The sequence below is a fragment of the Zootoca vivipara genome, chromosome 4 (genome assembly GCF_965207765.1).
Source record: "Zootoca vivipara chromosome 4, rZooViv2.hap1.1, whole genome shotgun sequence".
Taxonomy (NCBI): Eukaryota; Metazoa; Chordata; class Lepidosauria; order Squamata; family Lacertidae; genus Zootoca; species Zootoca vivipara.
This window is the reverse complement of record NC_142587.1, coordinates 99,365,273-99,384,667: the sequence shown is the minus strand read 5'-3', so window position 1 is coordinate 99,384,667 and position 19,395 is coordinate 99,365,273. Positions and strand designations below refer to the sequence as shown.

Below are 19,395 nucleotides of genomic sequence, written 5' to 3'. Positions count from 1 at the left end.
GGCCAGGTCCTTTTGCATAGGCCAGCCCAGGAATTCCTCTGCAGATTGTATTTCTCCCTTCACATCCCAAATCATCAAAATCCTACCATTTATTAATTTATAGGGTTTACTTTAGGGGGTCCCCCAGAATTTTTTTATAACAGGGCCTTGTCAGTGGTGGCTGCTCCCAGACAACTTTGGAAGTCCCTCCCTGGAGAAGTTAAATTGGCTCCTTCCTTGTCTTTTCATGGGCAGGTGAAGACTTTTATTCCAACTGGGTTTGGGGGACTGGCTTTTAAGAAAAGGGCATTTAAATAGCACTGTGCTGTTTTTACTATCTATTGCTATCTTGATTTAAATCTACGAGCGTTTAATTACTCTTTTTTATCGTCTGTAAGATTTTAGCTTTTTGCATTTTACCTGCATTTTAATTTGAGTAAGCCTTGAGTCTCGGCCCAGGAAAAAGGCAGGATAATATTAGTAAGTGATCATAAACTTCTCCGCCACCCACTCCCCTTCTTCATATAGTGGGAAGAAAGTATTTAGGGTTAGGTAAAGGTAAAGGGACCCCTGACCATTAGGTCCAGTCGTGAACGACTCTGGGGTTGCGCGCTCATCTCGCATTATTGGCCGAGGGAGCCAGTGTATAGCTTCCAGGTCATGTGGCCAGCATGACAAAGCCGCTTCTGGCGAACCAGAGCAGCACACGGAAACGCCGTTTACCTTCCCGCCGGAGCGGTCCCTATTTATCTACTTGCACTTTGATGTGCTTTCGAACTGCTAGGTGGGCAGGAGCTGGGACCAAGCAACGGGAGCTCACCCCGTCGCAGGGATTCGAACCGCCGACTTTCTGATCAGCAAGCCCTAGACTCTGTGGTTTAACCCACAGCGCCACCTGCGTCCCTTGACCATTAGGGCATTGATAATCAGGCATTGATCCTCTTCCTTGTATTTATGAAAGCAAAGGACACAACAGCAAATCGAAGTGAAGAACCAAGCTTTTATTCCTTCTTCCAGTTGTATGTTCCCAGCAAACGCCCCTATTACTAGAGGCCATTGGCAACTTCCTTTCGTGTCCCTGTAAGCAGACCAAGTTTGCCAAGGTGATAGAACAGAAGCTGAAACAATGCTCGGAGGAAGTCCCGGAAGATAAACTCTTCTTACAGGCGAGCTGGAGTGTTATTTACTGGGAACCCGGAACAAGAGCATTCCCACCGCGATAGAGGAAGTAGGGAAATCCCAGTGCTCTTTTGCAGGGTCAAAACTCTCCAGGATCAGAGAAGTTTCTTGCAAAGTTCACGGCAGCATTGCTGGGAGGGCAGGGAAGAGCAAGACCAGGAGCGTCCAGAGTGAGAGACCCGCCCCAGCATTGGCATAGTACTTTGCCACCTCCTCATTGGGGTTGCCCTGCGCTGGGTCAAACCACATCTGGATACAGCGCTTGCTGCCCCTCGTGAAGGTGCTGTATTTGTAGGAGTTACTCCAGATCTTCTCACACAGGTCTCGTGGAGTAGGAAAGACGGACTCCAGTCGCTGACACATCGACCCATGGGGGCACTGGTTATGCCCTGGAATTGAAGGGAAGAGATGCCAGGCAGAGCAAGGCTTGTCGTTGCAAGACGCTCAGGGAGCTGGTACCCGTCCCAGAGGAAGGAGGAGAGTCACCAGACCTCAAGTTGGCATCGTAACAAAACGTAATCCGTCCCTAGCAGCCAGAGTGGCCACCTTAAGAATAAACCCTTCCCCTGAATTGACACTTCTTTTTCATTCATTCATTCATTGCCTGTCTGGATACCACCCACAATTTTGAATTGGGCCAAATTCAAATGAACGATTCATTTTTAAAACAGAGTTGCCCTTAGTGCACAGCCAGACAAAAACACACTCACACCTGGACTGTCAAGTCTGTAAGAACATTAACAAGGGCTTGTCGGATCAGGCCAAAGGGGGCCCCTCTAGGCCAGCATCCTGTTCTCACAGTGGCCAACAGGATGCCCCAAAGCGAAACCCGCAAGCAGGATTCAAGCACAAGAACAACGCTGCCCTCCCGGGGGTTCCCAGGCAACCAGGCTTCAGAAGCATTGCAGCCTCTGAAGCACAGCCATCCTGCCTAGGAGCCATCAATAGCCCTCTTCTCCTCCTCCGTGAATTTGTCCGATTCTCTTTTAAAGCCATCCAAGCTGGAGGCCACCGCTGCCTCCTCCTGTGGTGGAGAGTTCCACAGTTTAACTATGCACAGTGTAAAGAGGTCCGTCCTTTTATGTGTCCTGAATCTTCCAACATTCAGCTTCGTCGTATGGATGAGCCACGCAATGCCCCCACTCACCTCTCAGACTTGGCCCTGCGATTGGGTGGAGGACTGTGCCTCTGACCTGCTGTAGTTCTACACCCTTGGCTTTAAAATAAACTAGGGGCGTGGTGGTATTATGTGCAAACCGGCTCTTATTTTGGCCACCATGCCACTCTCCCCCCTCCTTCAATCTCCCATGGGAGGCAGAAGCACCAGGAAGCTATTGCTCACTGCAGCGCCACCAACTGACCTTGGGACCAGTCCCAGCCCACGTGCCAGTTCTCCTTGCACGTCGTGTCATTCCGACAGTCGTTCCACCACTGCTCACAATCTTCTTTGCACAGCGGGACATCCAGGATCCTTTCCTTGCGCCAGCTTTGATCCACCTGCACGGGGAGGAGTAAGTTAGATTTCTGCAGGGAGTGGGGGAAGGTTAGGAAGAAGTGGAAGGGCGCCCCGCACCCAAAGATTAACGGCACAGCTTGCAGCTCGGTTTCGTCAGCTCCCAAAGCCCAAGAAATGTTGTTATATGCCACCCCAACCTCTGAGCAGTGAGATTGCCCAGGTTCGGGTTCCTTGGAATGAAGGTTAGCAGAGAGTGGTGTCTTTAGGGTGTCTGGTTTTATTTACACAGGTATACAACCTGGGCACAAGATGGGAGGGGCTCACAGCACTAAGACCTCAACTGGTCTTGCTTCTCCATTCATCACAGCTTTGGATCCAGCACGGAGCAAGCAGCTCTCTGTTTCCAGCTTTCATAAGGATGAACTGTTTAAGGAGGTATGGGGACCATTGATGGATTACGTATCAAACTATCACCCAAATATGAAGTCAAAGGCAGGATCTGAAGTATAAGCAGTGGATCATTGAAAGAACCAATGATATTGGGGTTTAGACAATAGAAACGTGTTATAAGGCAGCTAACGGAAAGGAAGGGTAGAAAGTCAGGAAGAAACTACCGTACGTATGTTAAAGAAAAACTGATGGTCAATGCTTTGAAATAGCTTTGGAGAATAAAAATTATATTTAAAACAAATTGAATTAACGAAATAATTTTAACTGGATTTTGAATAAATGCGCTATTAATTCTTATGGTTTTGCATTTTTTCATGTTACTGCCTTCCCTAGTGGGTCATGCAAACCATTATTCTGAATAACACATTCTATAGAGTAGAATCATAGAATCGTAGAGTTGGAAGAGACCACAAGGGCCATCCAGTCCAACCCCCTGCCAAGCAGGAAACACCATCAAAGCATTCTTGACATATGCCTGTCAAGCCTCTGCATAAAGACCTCCAAAGAAGGAGACTCCACCACACTCCTTGGTAGCAAATTCCACTGCCAAACAGCTCTTACTGTCAGGAAGTTCTTCCTAATGTTTAGGTGGAAGCTTCTTTCTTGTAGTTTGAATCCATTGCTCCGTGTCCACTTCTCTGGAGCAGCAGAAAACAACCTTTCACCCTCTTCTATATGACATCCTTTTATATATTTGAACATGGCTATCATATCACCCCTTAACCTTCTCTTCTCCAGAGTAGGGGGATGAGTTTGTGGAACCAAGGTGGGGTGGCCCAAAAAGGTCCGAGAAACACTGCTGCAATTCCTTTCTCTAGACACGGAAGAACATGGTGCCCCCAAAGTCCAGCAAATTCAGTCTGGTTCTCTTTTAGGGGAGCATGGGGGGGGTAGATGTACACAGGTGAAAGGCTGAGGCTCCCCCAAGCCCACCTTGTTTGTTTTAATCATTTTTATTAATTTTCCAACAGCCAATTAACATAAAATCATAATCCAATTTAAAAAAATAAACTAAAATAAAAAAACCCAAATTGTAATCCAAATTATTATTGATTTTTTTTCTGGGCTTCCCATAGTCTGGACCTCTTGAAGAATATCTTCCCTGTTTTGTTCCTGCCTTCTGTTGTGCTCCTATTTTCCACATTCTAATTTTACCACTTTAAAGTTCTCCGTCCCTGGCTGTGTGATTCTCAACCATGTCAAAAGTCATATATCGGGCACCCCCAAACTGCGACCCTCCAGATGTTTTGGCCTACAACTCCCATGATCCCTAGCTAACAGGACCAGTGGTCAGGGATGATGGGAATTGTAGTCCAAAACATCTGGAGGGCCGAAGTTTGGGGATGCCTGTCATATATCCTTACATCCATCGAGTACAGCTTTATTTGTAACCCAAGCCCACCTTGTTAATCCAGGGGCCCAGGTTGGGCGAGCATTCGTAGAGGCAGGTGTCCTGGATGAAGTGCCGTTTACACGCAGGCGACATGGTCCCACAGTGGTTCCAGTTAAAGTTGTAGAGGTAGGACTGGTCATCATGTGCCGCTTGACTCGTGTTAGATGTACAGCAAGCATTTTCTTTCCACGGGGTGCACTATGGGAGGAGAGGGGAAGAGAGAGGGATATGGGAGTAAAGGCCAACTCATCTAGGACATCGCCCTCCCTCCCATGTCACAAGACTAGGATGTTCCACGCTGCCTTCCCTCACTCACACCCCAAGCCCAGGGAACCTCTTGGTTATTCTCCTCTGACCCCTTCCAGATTGATGTCAACATCCTTCTTAAACCAGGGTGCCCAGAACTGGACACTGGTGGGGTCTGACCAAGATGGAATAAACTGACTATTACTTCCCTATTTACTATTACTTGGGACACTGGTGGCGCTGTGGTTTAAACCACAGAGCCCAGGGCTTGCTGATCAGAAGGTCGGCAGTTTGAATCCCCGCGACGGGGTGAGCTCCCGTTGCTCGGTCCCAGCTCCTGGCAACCTAGCAGTTCGAAAGTGCAAGTAGTTAAATAGGTACCTCCAGCGGCGTCTTAAGCGCCCCTGTCACCATGGTGCGCCGGATCTCTCTGGCGCCCTTCCGCCCCATTTCCCAGCGTGGTGGGCGGGTGGGCGCGGCGCTGCTGCGCGGCGGGCGGGCGGGCACAGCACGATCTCTCCAGCGCCCTCCCGCCCCGTTTCCCAGCGCGGTGGGCAGGTGGGCGCAGCTGCGCAGCGGACTGGCCAGCCAGCCAGCGGGCGCAGCTCGCGGCGCCCTCCTGGCGGGCCGGCGCCATGGTGCCCTGCGCCACCGGGGGTCTACGTAGAGCCGGGCCTGGGTACCGCTCCAGCAGGAATCATAGAGTTGGAAGAGACCACAAGGGCCATCCAGTCCAACCTCCTGCCAAGCAGGAAACTCCATCAAATTATTCCTGACAGATGGCTGTCAAGCCTCTGCTTAAAGACCTCCAAAGAAGGAGACTCCACCACACTCCTTGACGGCAAATTCCACTGCCGAACAGCTCTTACTGTCAGGAAGTTCTTCTTAATGTTTAGGTGGAAGCTTCTTTCTTGAAGCTTGAATCCATTGCTCCCTGTCCGCTTCTCTGGAGCAGCAGAAAACAACCTTTCACCATCCTCTATATGACATCCTTTTATTATTTTATATATTTGAACATGGCTATCATATCACCCCTTAACCTTCTCTTCTCCAGGCTAAACATACCCAGCTCCCTAAGCCGTTCCTCATAAGGAGCTGGGTATGTCCCTGATGTTGGGAAAGATGGAGGGCACAAGGAGAAGGGGACGACAGAGTACGAGATGGTTGGACAGTGTTCTCGAAGCTACGAACATGAGTTTGACCAAACTGCAGGAGGCAGTGCAAGACAGGAGTGCCTGGCATGCTCTGGTCCATGGGGTCACAAAGAGTCGGACACGACTAAACGACTAAACAACAAATGTTTAGGTAAACGGAATTTCCGTGCACTGCTCTGGTTCGCCAGAAGCGGCTTAGACATGCTGGCCACATGACCCGGAAGATGTATGCTGGCTCCCTCAGCCTATAGAGCGAGATGAGCACCGCAACCCCAGAGTCGTCCGCGACAACTTAACATTCAGGGGTACCTTTACCTTTATTACTTCCCTTGAGCTGGACACTAGACTTCTGTTGATGCAGCCTAGGATAGCCTTAGCAAAAAATAAAATTAATAAGATGGCTTTCCTTCAGAGCTATGGCCTTGCCCAACCTCTGTTGCCCGAGACTGATGGGAGTTCTAGTCCAACATCATCAGCAGAGCACCAGGTTTGGCAAAGGCTTCTGTGGCCCTCCCTTCACTCTCTCTGGCACAGCTCAGCTCAGGGAATAGAACTGAGTTTCAGAATCCCATTTGGGGAGAGAGCCCTACCTGCCCGTGCAGCGCATCCTCTTTACCAGGCGCCGTCTTGTGATGTTTACCATCCATGCACATGTTCAGCACCGAGTCATCGGCAGCCCCGGCAGCCAAGAAAGCCAGCAGCCCCAGCAACCTCCGGCACGCTGCCATCTCCCTGCAGATGGTGGCGGGAGAGAGAGAGAGAGGGAGGGAGAGAGGGGGGGGAACAGATGCAAAGAATCAAACAGCTGCAGCAGCACACAAGGATCCACCTGGCTTGTAAAGGCTGAAGAGGGCAGCTTTGTCGGCTGCTCTCAGTGCCATGAACTGAGCATGTCTGGAGCTGTGTTCAACATTGCCTGCAACCAGGAGAGGAAATTGCAGCAGATGGCTTCTGCTCCCACCTCAGTCATCTTTCCTTAACTCCCTTCCCTCCCTCCCTCCCCAACTGTGCCTACCTGCCCAGGTAAGATTGGCAGAGAACTCCCCTTACCTACACTTTTGGAAACCAGTTTCCTCATTCGAATTCTCTGGTGGTTTTTTTCTTTAAAAGCAAAACACTAAACTTTGATTTTTGCTGGAAAACAAAGCCTTACAAAAGAGAACAAAATAATAGCTCCTTAGTGACCAACAAGTTTGTCACTGGTATGAGCTTTCGTGTGCAGGCACACTTCAGATACCCAAGAAAACAAGTGCCCTTTATATGCCCACTTGACTGCCTTGATATGTGGAACTGGCACAGTTACAGGTGCCAAGTGATATCTGCTCCTTATTGTTAATAACTTGATTTTCAGTGTGGCAAAACCTGCTCTCTGGAACTCCCTGCTTATTGACATCGGCCAGGCGCCTTTGCTGTGTTCTCTGCGCCTCCTGAAAACATTTTTGCATAGACCAGCCTGCCCAGATATTTAAAAAGGTGATGCAAGATTGAATCTTCTATTATAATTTTAACATTTAAAAATTCTTAAATTGCCAATTCTTCTTATTGCCAATTTTATTTCCCCCTTTTTTGTGAATGGATTTGAATGTGTTTTACATTCAAGTGGTGAATAAATTTTATGAAATAAATAATAAAACAAACAACAACCCCGAGGATGAGCCCACGACCTAAATCCACAGGAGCCGGTTTTATTTCTATCCACTTTTTAAAACAGTAACGACAACAATAAGGAAGAGGTGAAAACAGGAAAGGAAAGATATGAAGGGAGATGAGCAGTGTTCCAAACAAAGCATTATAATTCCAGAAAACTGTCCTTCACAAGCATATTAGGCAAGAGTTTCCAGCCACTTTTAAGCCAGTGCTACAGGTGAGTTCCAAAAAAGCACCCTTCCATCCCACCCTCACTCACCTGCACATAGAGCCAAGGAAGACCCACTTTCAAACACAAGAAACCCTCCCAACAGGGGACCTTTTATACCTGAGCATTCTCACCTGCAGCTGCTTTCTCTCTCTCTCAGGTGGGCAGGCAGCGCAGCTGATGAAAGCCAATAGCTCCTTGAGCCTTAAAGAAGCAGACTTCCCCATCTGCCTGGAAATGGCAACTGGTTCCAAAGATCAGCTGAGAAATCGTCAATGATTGCACAAAGGAGGGGACCTTGCCAAGCGTGCTCCACCAAGGAGATGGAGAATATCACATCAGAGGTGCTCCAAAACATAGAATCGTAGGGTTCAAAGACACCCCAAAGGAAAGTGTTGTCTATTTGTCTATTTATTTCCATTCATGACTTGCATCCCATCAAATACCCTGAAGCTTGTTGTTTAGTCGTTTAGTCATGTCAGACTCTTCATGGCCCCATGGACGAGAGCACACCAGGCACTCCTGTCTTGCACTGCCTCCCGCAGTTTGGTCAAACTCATGTTCATAGCTTCAAGAACACTGTCCAGCCATCTCGTCCTCTGTCGTCCCCTTCTCCTAGTGCCCTCCATCTTTCCCAACATCAGGGTCTTTTCCAGGGAGTCTTCTCTTCTCATAAGGTGGCCAAAGTATTGGAGCCTCAGCTTCACGATCTGTCCTTCCAGTGAGCACTCGGGCCTGATTTCCTTCAGAATGGAGAGGTTTGATCTTATTGCAGTCCATGGGACTCTCAAGAGTCTCCTCCAGCACCATAATTCAAAAGCATCAATTCTTCAGTGATCAGCCTTCTTTGTGGTCCAGCTCTCACTTCCATACATCACTACTGGGAAAACCATACCTTGAAGCAATTCCTCATAAAAAGCATGATCAATAGAAACAGTTGCACAATTTCATACTGTAGCAACTGTAGCAATTGCATGATTGGGGGATATGTATATATATTGGGGCTCCAAACTGAGAAAATGGGGGGAGGATTGCCCAGACTTGTTGAGCTTTTTATTGGGGGGGGGGTCGAAAATTGCTAACCCGCAGGACTGCCACAGCCAATTGTATTGACATCGACAAAGCCGCCATTCGTCTGCATGCTTGCCAAAAGCAAGCGCCAATTGCATGCCCAATTGCCGCAGCAGCCAATAGCCAGCGGACATTCCCGCACCTGCCAATCACATGCAAAAACGCCGCTGACAATCTCCTGCTCGCGGCAGCCACCAATCCGTGTATAAGACGACCCCCAACTTTTAGCATAATTTTTAAAAATAAAATAACCTCGTCTTATACATGGAAAAATACAGTAAATATCCAATGTGAAACGGTTTCAAGTCCACTATAGATGCAGCATGAGCTGGGCTAAAGGGCTGCAGTTTTAAACTGGGGTGAGGGAGGTGAGGACCCACTTGCCCCAAGAGAACCGTGGGGTGAATTGGTGAGAGCTGTAAAATGGGGTCACATCTGCTTATCTGCTTGATTTGAAGCCTTAACTTTTGGTTTAGCTAGCTGGGCGGTACATGCCAGTAGTGGGGAAGAGGCCTCTAAGCCAGGAGTGGTTGTTGCTGCCGAGCTTGCGTTTCCTGTAAGTAAGCCTCACTGGCAAAGCCATGCCACATCAGTGGCCACCCTGAAGTGTAGCGGCAAGGAATCCTGCATGCAAATCTCTTGATACACCTTTATAATAAATCATTTGAATTAGAATAGAATTCCAAGAGAATTGTCGAGTTGGAAGGGACCCAGAGGATCATCTAGTGGAATCCCCAGCAATGCAGGAATATGCAGCTGTCTCTTGCAGGGATCGAACCTGCAACCTTGGCGTTATCAGCGCCACGCTCTAACCAACCGAGCTACTCTGGAGTTTTGTGCATCTTGCTTTGGCATCCCTGCAACTGGGTCCTTCGAAGCATCAGTCAACCCTTTGCCCTGGTCTGCATTTGGATCTGCAGATCAGAACAGGAGGGCATGGCGGACCCTCAGCATTAAGGATATCACCTTAAGTCCTAATCCATTGCAAAGATGCTTAGGATCGTGGACTTGGAAGCTACCCCAGGGGTCATCTAGTCCAGAGTTTCCCAAACTCAGTCCTCCAGCTGTTTTTGAACTACAGCTCCCATCATCCCTGACCATTGGTGCTGGTAGCTTGGGATGATGGGAGTTGTAGTCCAAAAACAGCTGGAGCCCCAAGTTTGGAAAACACTGATCTAGTCCAACCCCCCTGCAATGCAGGAATAAGTACGGTACTTCTTATGCAACAGTGAGTCTCCTTGACTGAAGTCTTTGGGAGATCGCCCAGGACCTCACTCAGCCTTCCTGGAACAAACAATTTTATGGTTGTTAATAAACTGCACAGATCATGATGAGGACTTAGCAGCAGGCGGACTGCATTGTCAAATTAGGCCAATGTGCACCAACCTGAGCCTGTCCTTGATTTGCGAAGCTGGCAAAGCAGATTCCTGGGAGATAGGAGACTTTGCTCTGTTGGTTGTGCTCAGAATCAGGTATTCAGAGATAACCTTTATCTGGCCATGGAGAAGGCAGTTAAGAGTGTTATAAGACTTCGAAGGTCTCAAACATAGAATAAATGTTCATAAATGCACAAAAGCAAACACATACCTAAGTGTATAAACCACGTGTTTGAAATAGTACAGGAGAGCAATCCTGAAGCCATTTTGACTCTCCCGAATTGACCTCAATATATTTCTCTGCAAGGAGGAAGGAAATGGGAAAAGCTTTCCAATTGTCGGGCTGTAGGAACCTCCCTGCAAATACAATCCAGCAAGTATCTGTTGAAGTTGAGCAAACTATAGATAAGTGTAAGAGAGATTCAGGAACTAAAGTATTTACCATCCCAGGCTACTCAGAAAATGCAACCAAGTAAGGCATTATCGGGTATCCTGGCAGACAGGAGGGAAGCAACCCTCTCAAATTTCTGCTGGAGACCACCTCCTTCTGTGATGTACATGTTGTTGTTTAGTCGTTTAGTCGTGTCCGACTGTTCGTGACCCCACGGACCATAGCACGCCAGGCACTCCTGTCTTCCACTGCCTCCCGCAGTTTGGTCAAACTCATGTTCGTAGCTTCGAGAACACTGTCCAACCATCTTGTCCTCTGTCGTCCCCTTCTCCTAGTGCCCTCCATCTTTCCCAACATCAGGGTCTTTTCCAAGGATTCTTCTCTTCTCATGAGGTGGCCAAAGTATTGGAGCCTCAGCTTCACGATCTGTCCTTCCAGGGAGCACTCAGGGCTGATTTCCTTAAGAATGGATAGGTTTGATCTTCTAGCAGTCCATGGGACTCTCAAGAGTCTCCTCCAGCACCATAATTCAAAAGCATCAATTCTTCGGCGATCAGCCTTCTTTATGGTCCAGCTCTCACTTCCATACATCACTACTGGGAAAACCATAGCTTCAACTATACGAACCTTTGTCGGCAAGGTGATGTACATAGGTATGATGTTTTGGGGGTGGCCTTGGGCTACAGGGTAGGCAATTTCAAAAGTCTATATGAGTCTTTATAGGCGTTTGTTCTGGATATCTCCTACCTCCTTAAAAGGAGGGAAGGGAACTCTGTTGCAAAAGAAAAATAAAGATCTGCCTTGCTTTCTATGAATCTTACCTCCATCCATTCATCTCTGACCAATAATGGACTTAGGGGACCCAGTCCCTTGGGGAGTTTGGCAGCAAAAGCCAAACCCTCTATTTTTTCCTATAACAAGAACATTACAGAAAGAAGAGGAAGAAATATCCCTCAGAATAAGAACTGAGTTTGTTTGCAACCTACACCTTGTCCGAAACACACATAATTGTGTTGTAGAGACCCCCCCCCCCAAAAATCTGCTTTTCAGACCAGATCAGCAAAGTTTGCATTTGAATTTGAATGGCCCTTCCGGCTGCTTGTAGTGGGTTACTGATTCTTTACTGTTTAGATCTCAGGATGGGACTTTCTGAATTCAAAGCATGATCTCTGCTCGCTGCTGCTGAGCTCTGGGAAGATTTTACATAACAGAGGTTAGAACTTTGGACTTTTGAGACAAATAGTGAGTTCTAATTCCAGGAAGGAGTTGCTTGCTTGTTGCAGAACCGGATGCTTTCTATTAAGGTCCTAGAAAGCAGATGGCATTGACAGCAGCTGATTTTATCATTTTGCAATTTTGAATAAAATTGTGCTCCTGCGAGTGATTCTTCCAAACCATAGAAATGAGACCTGCCAAGGAAGCTGTTTCATCGGATCGACTCAGGCAGTTTGCTTGCTCGTCACTGAATAGGGCAGAGAGGAGAGGAACTCTGCACATGCTTTTGGGTTGCTGTTTTTTAAGCTGCTACTTCACACCTCCTATCTGGGCCCTGGGAATGACCAGTCCTGAAGGGGCTGAAGAGCACCTACGTAAATGCATTTATTAAATAATATTAAAGCAAGCAGGCAGGCCAGTTGCAGGTGGAGTGAAGCAAGCTGGCACCCTGACCTGGCAAGGGGTTGATTTGTAGGGGGTGCAGAAGTCCAGCAGGGGAAGTATGAATCTGTTCCATTCCCCACTCGCTATTATCAATGACAATAATTACTTGCATTTATATTCAACCCCTTTCTCCGAGGAGTGCCTGGTTCTCCTCCTCCTCATTTTATCCCCCCCAACAGCAACCCTGCAAGGTAGGTTAGGCTGAGAGGCAGTGACTGGCACCCAAGGTCACCCTGTGAGAGCTTCAGGGTCTGGTGAGGAATTCGAACTCTTCTCTCCCCCAGGTCCCAGTCTGACACTCTAACCCAGTGGTGGTCCAAACTTGGCCCTCCAGCTGTTTTTGGACTACAACTCCCATAATCCCTAGCTAACAGGACCAGTGGCCAGGGATGGTGTGAATTGTAGTCCAGGTTTGGCCACCACTGCTCTAACCACTGCACCACACTGCCTCTGCCTCTTTCATGCAAACTTTTGTTCTTGTTTTTTCCTTATTAAACATTTTTGTTTTGAGGCTGAAAGTAGCCACATGCAAGCAGCTCTAGCAGGCAAAATAATCAGCTGTCAGATTCTCCCCAGCTGCTTCTTTCCATCCCAAATGCTGCTTTTCAAACACATTAAATACTCCTCCCTTACTATCCAATCTGGTTTTATTGGCCATAAAATTACAGAGGGTTAAGATTGAAGTAAGAATTGTGTCTTTTAAATCAACCAATTAAATCATTTCATTGCTTGATCGATCAACCAACCAACCAATCCTATAACTTGCCCCTCTCTTTCTTTCCCTCCCTCCTTAACAGCTGCATGAATAGCGCCGGATTAAACACGCCCCTCGCAGGGAAGCTGCAGGGCTCCACTGCGCAGGCGCGCAGGAATCCTCCTGGGAGGGGCGGGGTCAGCGAGCCTTTCCAGCCGCCGGGGACCAGGAGGCTCCACCCACGCGCCTGCGCACTGGGTACGTGAAAAACCTAGAGCTAGAAAAAAGTGAAGAGGAGGAGCACTTCTGGTGAACGAAATTGGGGGAAACAAACCAGATCCGAAACACACCCCACCGCAGCAGAGCGCTTCCGGGGCATAGCAGATGCGCTTCCGGGGGCATGGGGGATTCGAACCAGGGCCGGCTTCTCCCTCAGCAGCGAAGTGGGAGGTGAGGGGGGAAGGGAAGGGAAAGGGGGGCAGGAGATAAGGAAATGCACGTGGGGGAGGGAACGGGAGGCACCGCGGGCTCAATGACCCGGATGCTGTTGGCCACTGGAGGTCATGGCCTTTGGCAGTTCCAAAAATAGGGCGGGAGATCTCACTCTGTGAACCCCCAAAGGCCCCGCCAAGTATCCCTGGGCTTGAGAGAAAGTTGGGGGGGGGATCCTGACCCCATAGAAGGAGGGAGAGAAGGAGGTGCCCCCAGCTGGGGTCCCTTGCTTAATATTATATTATAATTATGAATGAATGAATGAATGATTTGTTACGGTCGGAGACCAGCTTATAAAAGCACATTTGGGGGAACAATCCCGGAGGACAAAACATATATATAAAACATTGAAGAACGGTAAAATTAATGTTTATACGTGCAATAAGCATATAATTACTTTAAAACTTTAATTACAGGTAGGTAGCCGTGTTCTGTCGTAGTCGAAACAAAATAAAAAAATTCCTTTTACTAGCACCTTAGAGACCAACTAAGTTTGTCATTGGTATGAACTTTCGTGTGCATGCACACTTAAGCTGCCGCAGAGAACTGACACTGGGTCGCTCGCAGAACCAAGTTTAGGGATTTTCTAACAAACTTTGTTTCTAACAAACAAACAAAGTTTGGATCAGGGCAAGGTCTATGCCTGCAGATCTGAACACAGAATCTGGCGACCATCCCGGTCGTCTTCTGATCTTTGCCTAGCAGGAGCAGGCTGAATTTTCGCATTTCCAGGAGGTCAGCTAGCCTCACCAGCATGGAATCAGTGGTCTCACTATGTGCCTCTTCATAGAAGGGGCATCTAAAAAAACAGGTGCTCTGGGCTTCCTATTTCCCCCAATGAACAGGCGCAGAGTCTTTGAGCATATGGGAGTTTTTTGTAGGGTCCTTCCAGGACTGGCAAGGGCAGAGCCAATCTTCTGGCGAGTGTAAAAGCCCTTCTTGCATTTTTTGATAGGAGAAAGAAGATTATTTTTATTTGTTTCTCGTCTTGTGTTTGCTGAAGACCATGTGTTGGGTACTGCCTGTGCCTGGGATCCCTTGGTACAATGTGGTGATGGTTTGGGTTTCATGGGCTGTGCGGCCGATGAGTGGAGGATCATTCTTTGGGGACAGAGGTTCAGACCTGCCTCTGTCCTTTACAGTCTCATAGCTGACTATAGTGCTTTTCATTCCAACCATTTTTCTTCTCCCAATCCCTCAGGAAGACATGTCCACGCTCTTTCCTTCCCTCTTCCCACGAGTCACTGAGGCGCTGTGGTTTAACCTGGACCGGCCATGTGTGGATGAGAATGAGCTTCAGCAGCAAGAGCAGCAGCATCAGGCCTGGGTGAGCCATGCAAGGAGCAGAGGGGGCTTTGGGAATAAAGAAGAGGAAGGAGCAGGGCTGTCAGATGGAGCCAGCCAAACATTAGGAAGAACTTTCTGACAGTAAGAGCTGTTCAAAAGTGGTGGCCTCTCCTGTCGGGGATTCTTGAGCTGTGATTGGTTGGACTGGATGACTCTGGTGGTCCTTTAAACTCTACGCTTCTGTGAAGTGAACAGGAAAAAGAGCTTTCTCCTGAGGGCAATCTCATACTTTGTCTGTTGGAAAGCCTTTCCTTTCCCCCACTCCCTCCCCCCAATTCATAGAATCATAGAGTTGGAAGAGACCACAAGGGCCATCCAGTCCAACCCCCTGCCAAGCAGGAAACACCATCAAAGCATTCTTGACTTATGCCTGTCAAGCCTCTGCTTAAAGACCTCCAAAGAAGGAGACTCCACCACACTCCTTGGTAGCAAATTCCACTGTCGAACAGCTCTTACTGTCAGGAAGTTCTTCCTAATGTTTAGGTGGAATCTTCTTCCTTGTAGTTTGAATCCATTGCTCCGTGTCCGCTTCTCTGGAGCAGCAGAAAACAACCTTTCTCCCTCCTCTATATGACATCCTTTTATATATTTGAACATGACTATCAAATCACCCCTTAACCTTCTCTTCTCCAGGCTAAACATCATAGCTGCCAAGTTCTCCCTTTTTTAAGGGAAATTCCATTATGCTGAATAGGCTTCCTCGCGAGAAAAGGGAAAACTTGGCAGCTATGCTAAACATACCCAGCCTGCCTTCATCTTGAACCTTCCTCCTGGATGTCCTTGATAGTCTCTCTGGATTAATTTTTTAAACATTTTCTCCCTTTGTCACAGCTGCAGAGCATCGCTGAGAAAGATAACAACTTGGTCCCAATTGGGAAGCCTGCCTCCGAGGTAACAACCATGTCAGCCCTTGGCATACTCTGGGGTGGGGCGGGGGTGTTCTGCACCTAGATTGGGAGGGCTGGTTCAAGGAGCTATGGATTTGGGCAGGTTATGGGCTCCCATTACTATTATTATCACCACCGCATACTTAAATAACGATGTCACATGTTGTCCTGGGATTGCCTCCACCTCCGTCACTTATCTTAGATGTGCCTAATGGCTTCACTCCATCTCTTGGGTCCTTTCCTCTCTTGGTTCCTCTCACTTGGACCATTTACATCAGGATCTCACAATTGCCACCCCCATATCATCCCTCCTCCTCTGCAAGCCTAAACCCTCCGGTCCCTATCAAGCTTTTCCCTGGTTGCTCTTAAAAGCGGAATGTTTCCTGCTCTCCTGGTTGCTGTTATAACCATCTTCTGCAGAGTGCACAGAAAAACAGGCACCTGTGTCTTGCGGGGAGGGGGGGGGGCAAAAGCACAAGGCCTTCTAGGCTTAATTAGGATGTGAGAAATTCTAGGCTTAGGAGATTTGAATTACCCTTTAGGAGCTATGGAACATAAGAGCCGAGAAATCCTGGACTCCTTTTAAGAAGATTGTGACGTCTGTAAGAAAGGGAAAGGAACCGAGACGGGTGTTTCATATCGTTTAGAAGGAGAGCTTGCAAGATTGAGAGGAACTTCCTGCGTTTTAAAGCTGCAATCCGCCTTGAGGATAGCAGGGGCTGTAGATAAACTGTTAATATTGTCTTGAGGGCTTCCATTGTAAGTCACATAGTTGATTTTATTTGAAATATTGTTATATCACATTTCACGGTAACAGCCGCATCGAGGCAGTTTGCAAAACATAAAGCAGAGTAGCCAGTTAAGTCAGCTGTTGACCAGGGGCTGGAATAGGAAAGATCCCACATTGTGGACAAGGGCTCTGTGGCGCACAGGAGCCGGGAGGAGAGGCTGGCAGGAAAGTGACGGCTGCGCCTTTGCTTTGCCTTAGCAGACTTATGACGAGGAGGAAGAAGAGGACGACGAAGATGACGAGGACAGCGAGGAAGACTCTGAAGATGACGAGGACATGCAAGACATGGACGAGATGAACGACTACAATGAGTCTCCGGATGATGGGGAGATCAACGAGGTTAGCAGGGGGTTCCTCACGGGTCTTGGCTTCCTCGTTCTCACATCTAGATCTGGGAAGAATTCTGTGGGGATTCACTGGGGCGCCCTTGTAGCCAGGCAGCGGACCATGAGGGAGACAGCAGTACATACGAGAAGGGCCTCAGCGGAGGAGCAGTGCTGAAGGAGTTGAGCAGCTCAGGGGGCCTGGGCACATAGCTCACATCCTCACAAGAGGCCATCCATTCGCAGTGGGCATCCCTATCAGCGTGGCCTCTTAACCATTCATCGTTTTGTGTCCCTCCCCAGGTGGATATGGAAGGGGCTGAGCAGGATCAGGACCAGTGGATGATCTAGATTCCCAAAAGGACTAAATCCAGCCTTTGGGTGTGTATCTGTCCTCCGCGGAGCAGGAAAAGAGGGGAAGGTCTCCCCAAGCCGGGCTGTTTGCAAAGCAGGCTGGGGTGTGTGTGATCCAGGCCTGTCCTGAATCCTGGCTGGAAAAGTGGGACTCCTTCGTGCCCCCATCCCTGCCACGGAAGTGCTGCCCTGCTGGGCTCTTTGCTTGTCGTTCTGCTGAACTGCCTGTTTGAGGCAGCTAAAGACTCCAGAGAGGAAAGGAGTTGAAGTACAGTGCTTGACTTTGGCAGCAAATGTCTTTTGTTTGCATTTGGGGTGTGTGTGTGTGTCTGTTTTCTGCTCTCGGCAGAAACATTTTTTGTCAATAAACCTTTTTCTTTTGTTACCTGGCCTATGTTTTTTTCTTCTCCTCCCTGGCATGTGGTTTGAGGCTCCATCACAGTGGTGGTGGTGGGGAATTGCCTGCCCACCTCTGAGAAAAGAACATAAGAATCAAAGACTCTTAGAATCATAGAATTGGAAGGGACCAATCTAGTCTTGAATTATGGTGCTGGAAGAGACTCTTGAGAGTCCCATGGACTGCAAGAAGATCAAACCGATCCATTCTGAAGGAAATCAGCCCTGAGTGCTCACTGGAAGGACAGATCGTGAAGCTGAGGCTCCAATACTTTGGCCACCTCATGAGAAGAGAGGAATCTTTGGAAAAGACCCTGATGTTGGGAAAGATGGAGGGCACTAGGAGAAGGGGACGACAGAGGACGAGATGGTTGGACAGTGTTCTTGAAGCTACGAACATGAGTTTGACCAAACTGCGGGAGGCAATGGAAGACAGGAGTGCCTGGAGTGCTCTGGTCCATGGGGTCACGAAGAGTCGGACACGACTAAACAACAACAATCTAGTCCAACTCCTGCAATGCAGGAATTTTTATTTGCACAATGAGGGATTCAACCCCATGACCCTGAGATTAAGAGTCTCATGCTCTACTGACTGAGCCATCTGAGAAGAGCCTGCTGGATCAGGCCAATAGGGGCCCATCTAGGCCAGCATCTTGTTCTCATAGTGCAGACTTCCTCAACCTCAGCCCTCCAGATGCTTTGAGACTACAATTCCCATCTTCCCCGACCACTGGTCCTGCTAGCTAGGGATCATGGGAGTTGTAGGCCAAAAAACATCTAGAGGGCTGAGGCTGAGGAAGCCTGTCATAGTGGCTGTCCAGATGCCTGTGGGAAACCTCCAAGCAGGATCTGAGCACAAGAGCATCTCTCCCTGTGGTTTCCAGCAAGTGGTGTTCAGAAGCATTGCTGCCTTCGACCACGGAGGGCAGAGCATAGCCAATTCCTGCTCTTTAAACAATGCATGCAGACTGTAGCGGAGGCAGGAATTCAGTTTGGAACAGAACTGGTGTGCGAAATAACAGGCAGGCTCAACAGCGCAAGCAATGCAGAGAATTTGTTGTGCCACTGATATTTTAGAGGCATTAGTGAAAAAGTGTGATCCAGTTTGCTTGGAGGTTAAACGGCAGGGTGGGGGGAGGTTACTACAGAGAGGGACGGCACCCAAATTGTGCGAATTCCTCCCTGGTCATATTCACCTTGGACCTTTCATTGCTTTTTTTTGGCACCAGGCTAAATCTGGCCTGTTAACAACTTGAAATAATGTCTGAGCCCCCGCTTAATCGTCTTCTGTTGTTTGGTGTTTTAATGGCCTGGTTTCACGGATTTCGCCTGCCCTGCTGTTTTTATAGTAGTTTTTAAACAAAATTTTGTTATTGTAAGCTGCTTTGGTGACATCGTTGATTGCAGGGCAGAAATCTGATTAAATTAATTAGTACAGTGAATTTGTGGTGGTTTTTCTCTTGGTCTTCATAGAATCATAGAATCATAGAATCATAGAGTTGGAAGAGACCACAAGGGCCATCCAGTCCAACCCCCTGCCAAGCAGGAAACACCATCAAAGCATTCCTGACAGATGGCTGTCAAGCCTCTGCTTAAAGACCTCCAAAGAAGGAGACTCCACCACACTCCTTGGCAGCAAATTCCACTGCCGAACAGCTCTTACTGTCATGAAGTTCTTCCTAATGTTTAGGTGGAATCTTCTTTCTTGAAGTTTGAATCCATTGCTCCGTGTCCGCTTCTCTGGAGCAGCAGAAAACAACCTTTCTCCCTCCTCTATATGACATCCTTTTATATATTTGAACATGGTTATCATATCACCCCTTAACCTTCTCTTCTCCAGGCTAAACATACCCAGCTCCCTAAGCCGTTCCTCATAAGGCATTGTTTCCAGGCCTTTGACCAT

At 48.2% G+C, this 19,395-nt stretch overlaps 2 protein-coding genes across 5 annotated transcripts; one reads left to right on the top strand and one right to left on the bottom strand.

Moving 5' to 3' along the window:
* Positions 1–959: 959 nt before the first annotated feature.
* On the bottom strand, positions 960–7,987 carry FOLR3 (folate receptor gamma). Of its 3 annotated transcripts, none has more exons than XM_035116604.3 (5): positions 7,833–7,987; positions 6,448–6,589; positions 4,467–4,655; positions 2,520–2,655; positions 960–1,547 (listed from the first exon to the last, which is right to left on the bottom strand). In XM_035116604.3, the coding sequence occupies exons 1-5, from the start codon at positions 7,937–7,939 to the stop codon at positions 1,276–1,278; spliced, it is 846 nt and encodes a 281-aa protein (XP_034972495.2). In that variant the 5' UTR covers positions 7,940–7,987; the 3' UTR covers positions 960–1,275. The 3 variants fall into 3 exon arrangements, with proteins under 3 accessions (XP_034972495.2, XP_034972499.2, XP_034972498.2); XM_035116608.3 differs by having other exon boundaries at positions 7,847–7,986; XM_035116607.2 differs by lacking the exon at positions 7,833–7,987 and adding an exon at positions 7,764–7,809.
* A 5,319-nt stretch (positions 7,988–13,306) lies between these two features.
* Positions 13,307–17,481, top strand: ANAPC15 (anaphase promoting complex subunit 15). Of its 2 annotated transcripts, none has more exons than XM_035116736.3 (5): positions 13,307–13,353; positions 14,597–14,722; positions 15,574–15,633; positions 16,621–16,758; positions 17,046–17,481. In XM_035116736.3, exons 2-5 carry the CDS (start codon positions 14,603–14,605, stop codon positions 17,091–17,093), a joined length of 366 nt encoding a protein of 121 aa, XP_034972627.3. In that variant the 5' UTR covers positions 13,307–13,353; positions 14,597–14,602; the 3' UTR covers positions 17,094–17,481. The 2 variants fall into 2 exon arrangements, with proteins under 2 accessions (XP_034972627.3, XP_034972626.3); XM_035116735.3 differs by having other exon boundaries at positions 16,618–16,758.
* The last annotated feature ends 1,914 nt before the right edge of the window (positions 17,482–19,395 follow it).

Excerpts from the sequence above, each read along its gene's own strand:
- FOLR3 (XM_035116604.3), bottom strand. The coding sequence starts at position 7,939 with ATGGGGAAGTCTGCTTCTTTAAGGCTCAAGGAGCTATTGGCTTTCATC. Across the intron at positions 6,590-7,832 it reads CTGCAGGTGAGAATGCTCAG|GGAGATGGCAGCGTGCCGGA; the intron begins GTATAAAAGGTC and ends CACCATCTGCAG. Across the intron at positions 2,656-4,466 it reads TGGGCCCCTGGATTAACAAG|GTGGATCAAAGCTGGCGCAA; the intron begins GTGGGCTTGGGT and ends CTCCCCGTGCAG.
- ANAPC15 (XM_035116735.3), top strand. The coding sequence starts at position 14,603 with ATGTCCACGCTCTTTCCTTCCCTCTTCCCACGAGTCACTGAGGCGCTG. Across the intron at positions 14,723-15,573 it reads AGCAGCAGCATCAGGCCTGG|CTGCAGAGCATCGCTGAGAA; the intron begins GTGAGCCATGCA and ends CCTTTGTCACAG. Across the intron at positions 15,634-16,617 it reads TTGGGAAGCCTGCCTCCGAG|CAGACTTATGACGAGGAGGA; the intron begins GTAACAACCATG and ends GCTTTGCCTTAG.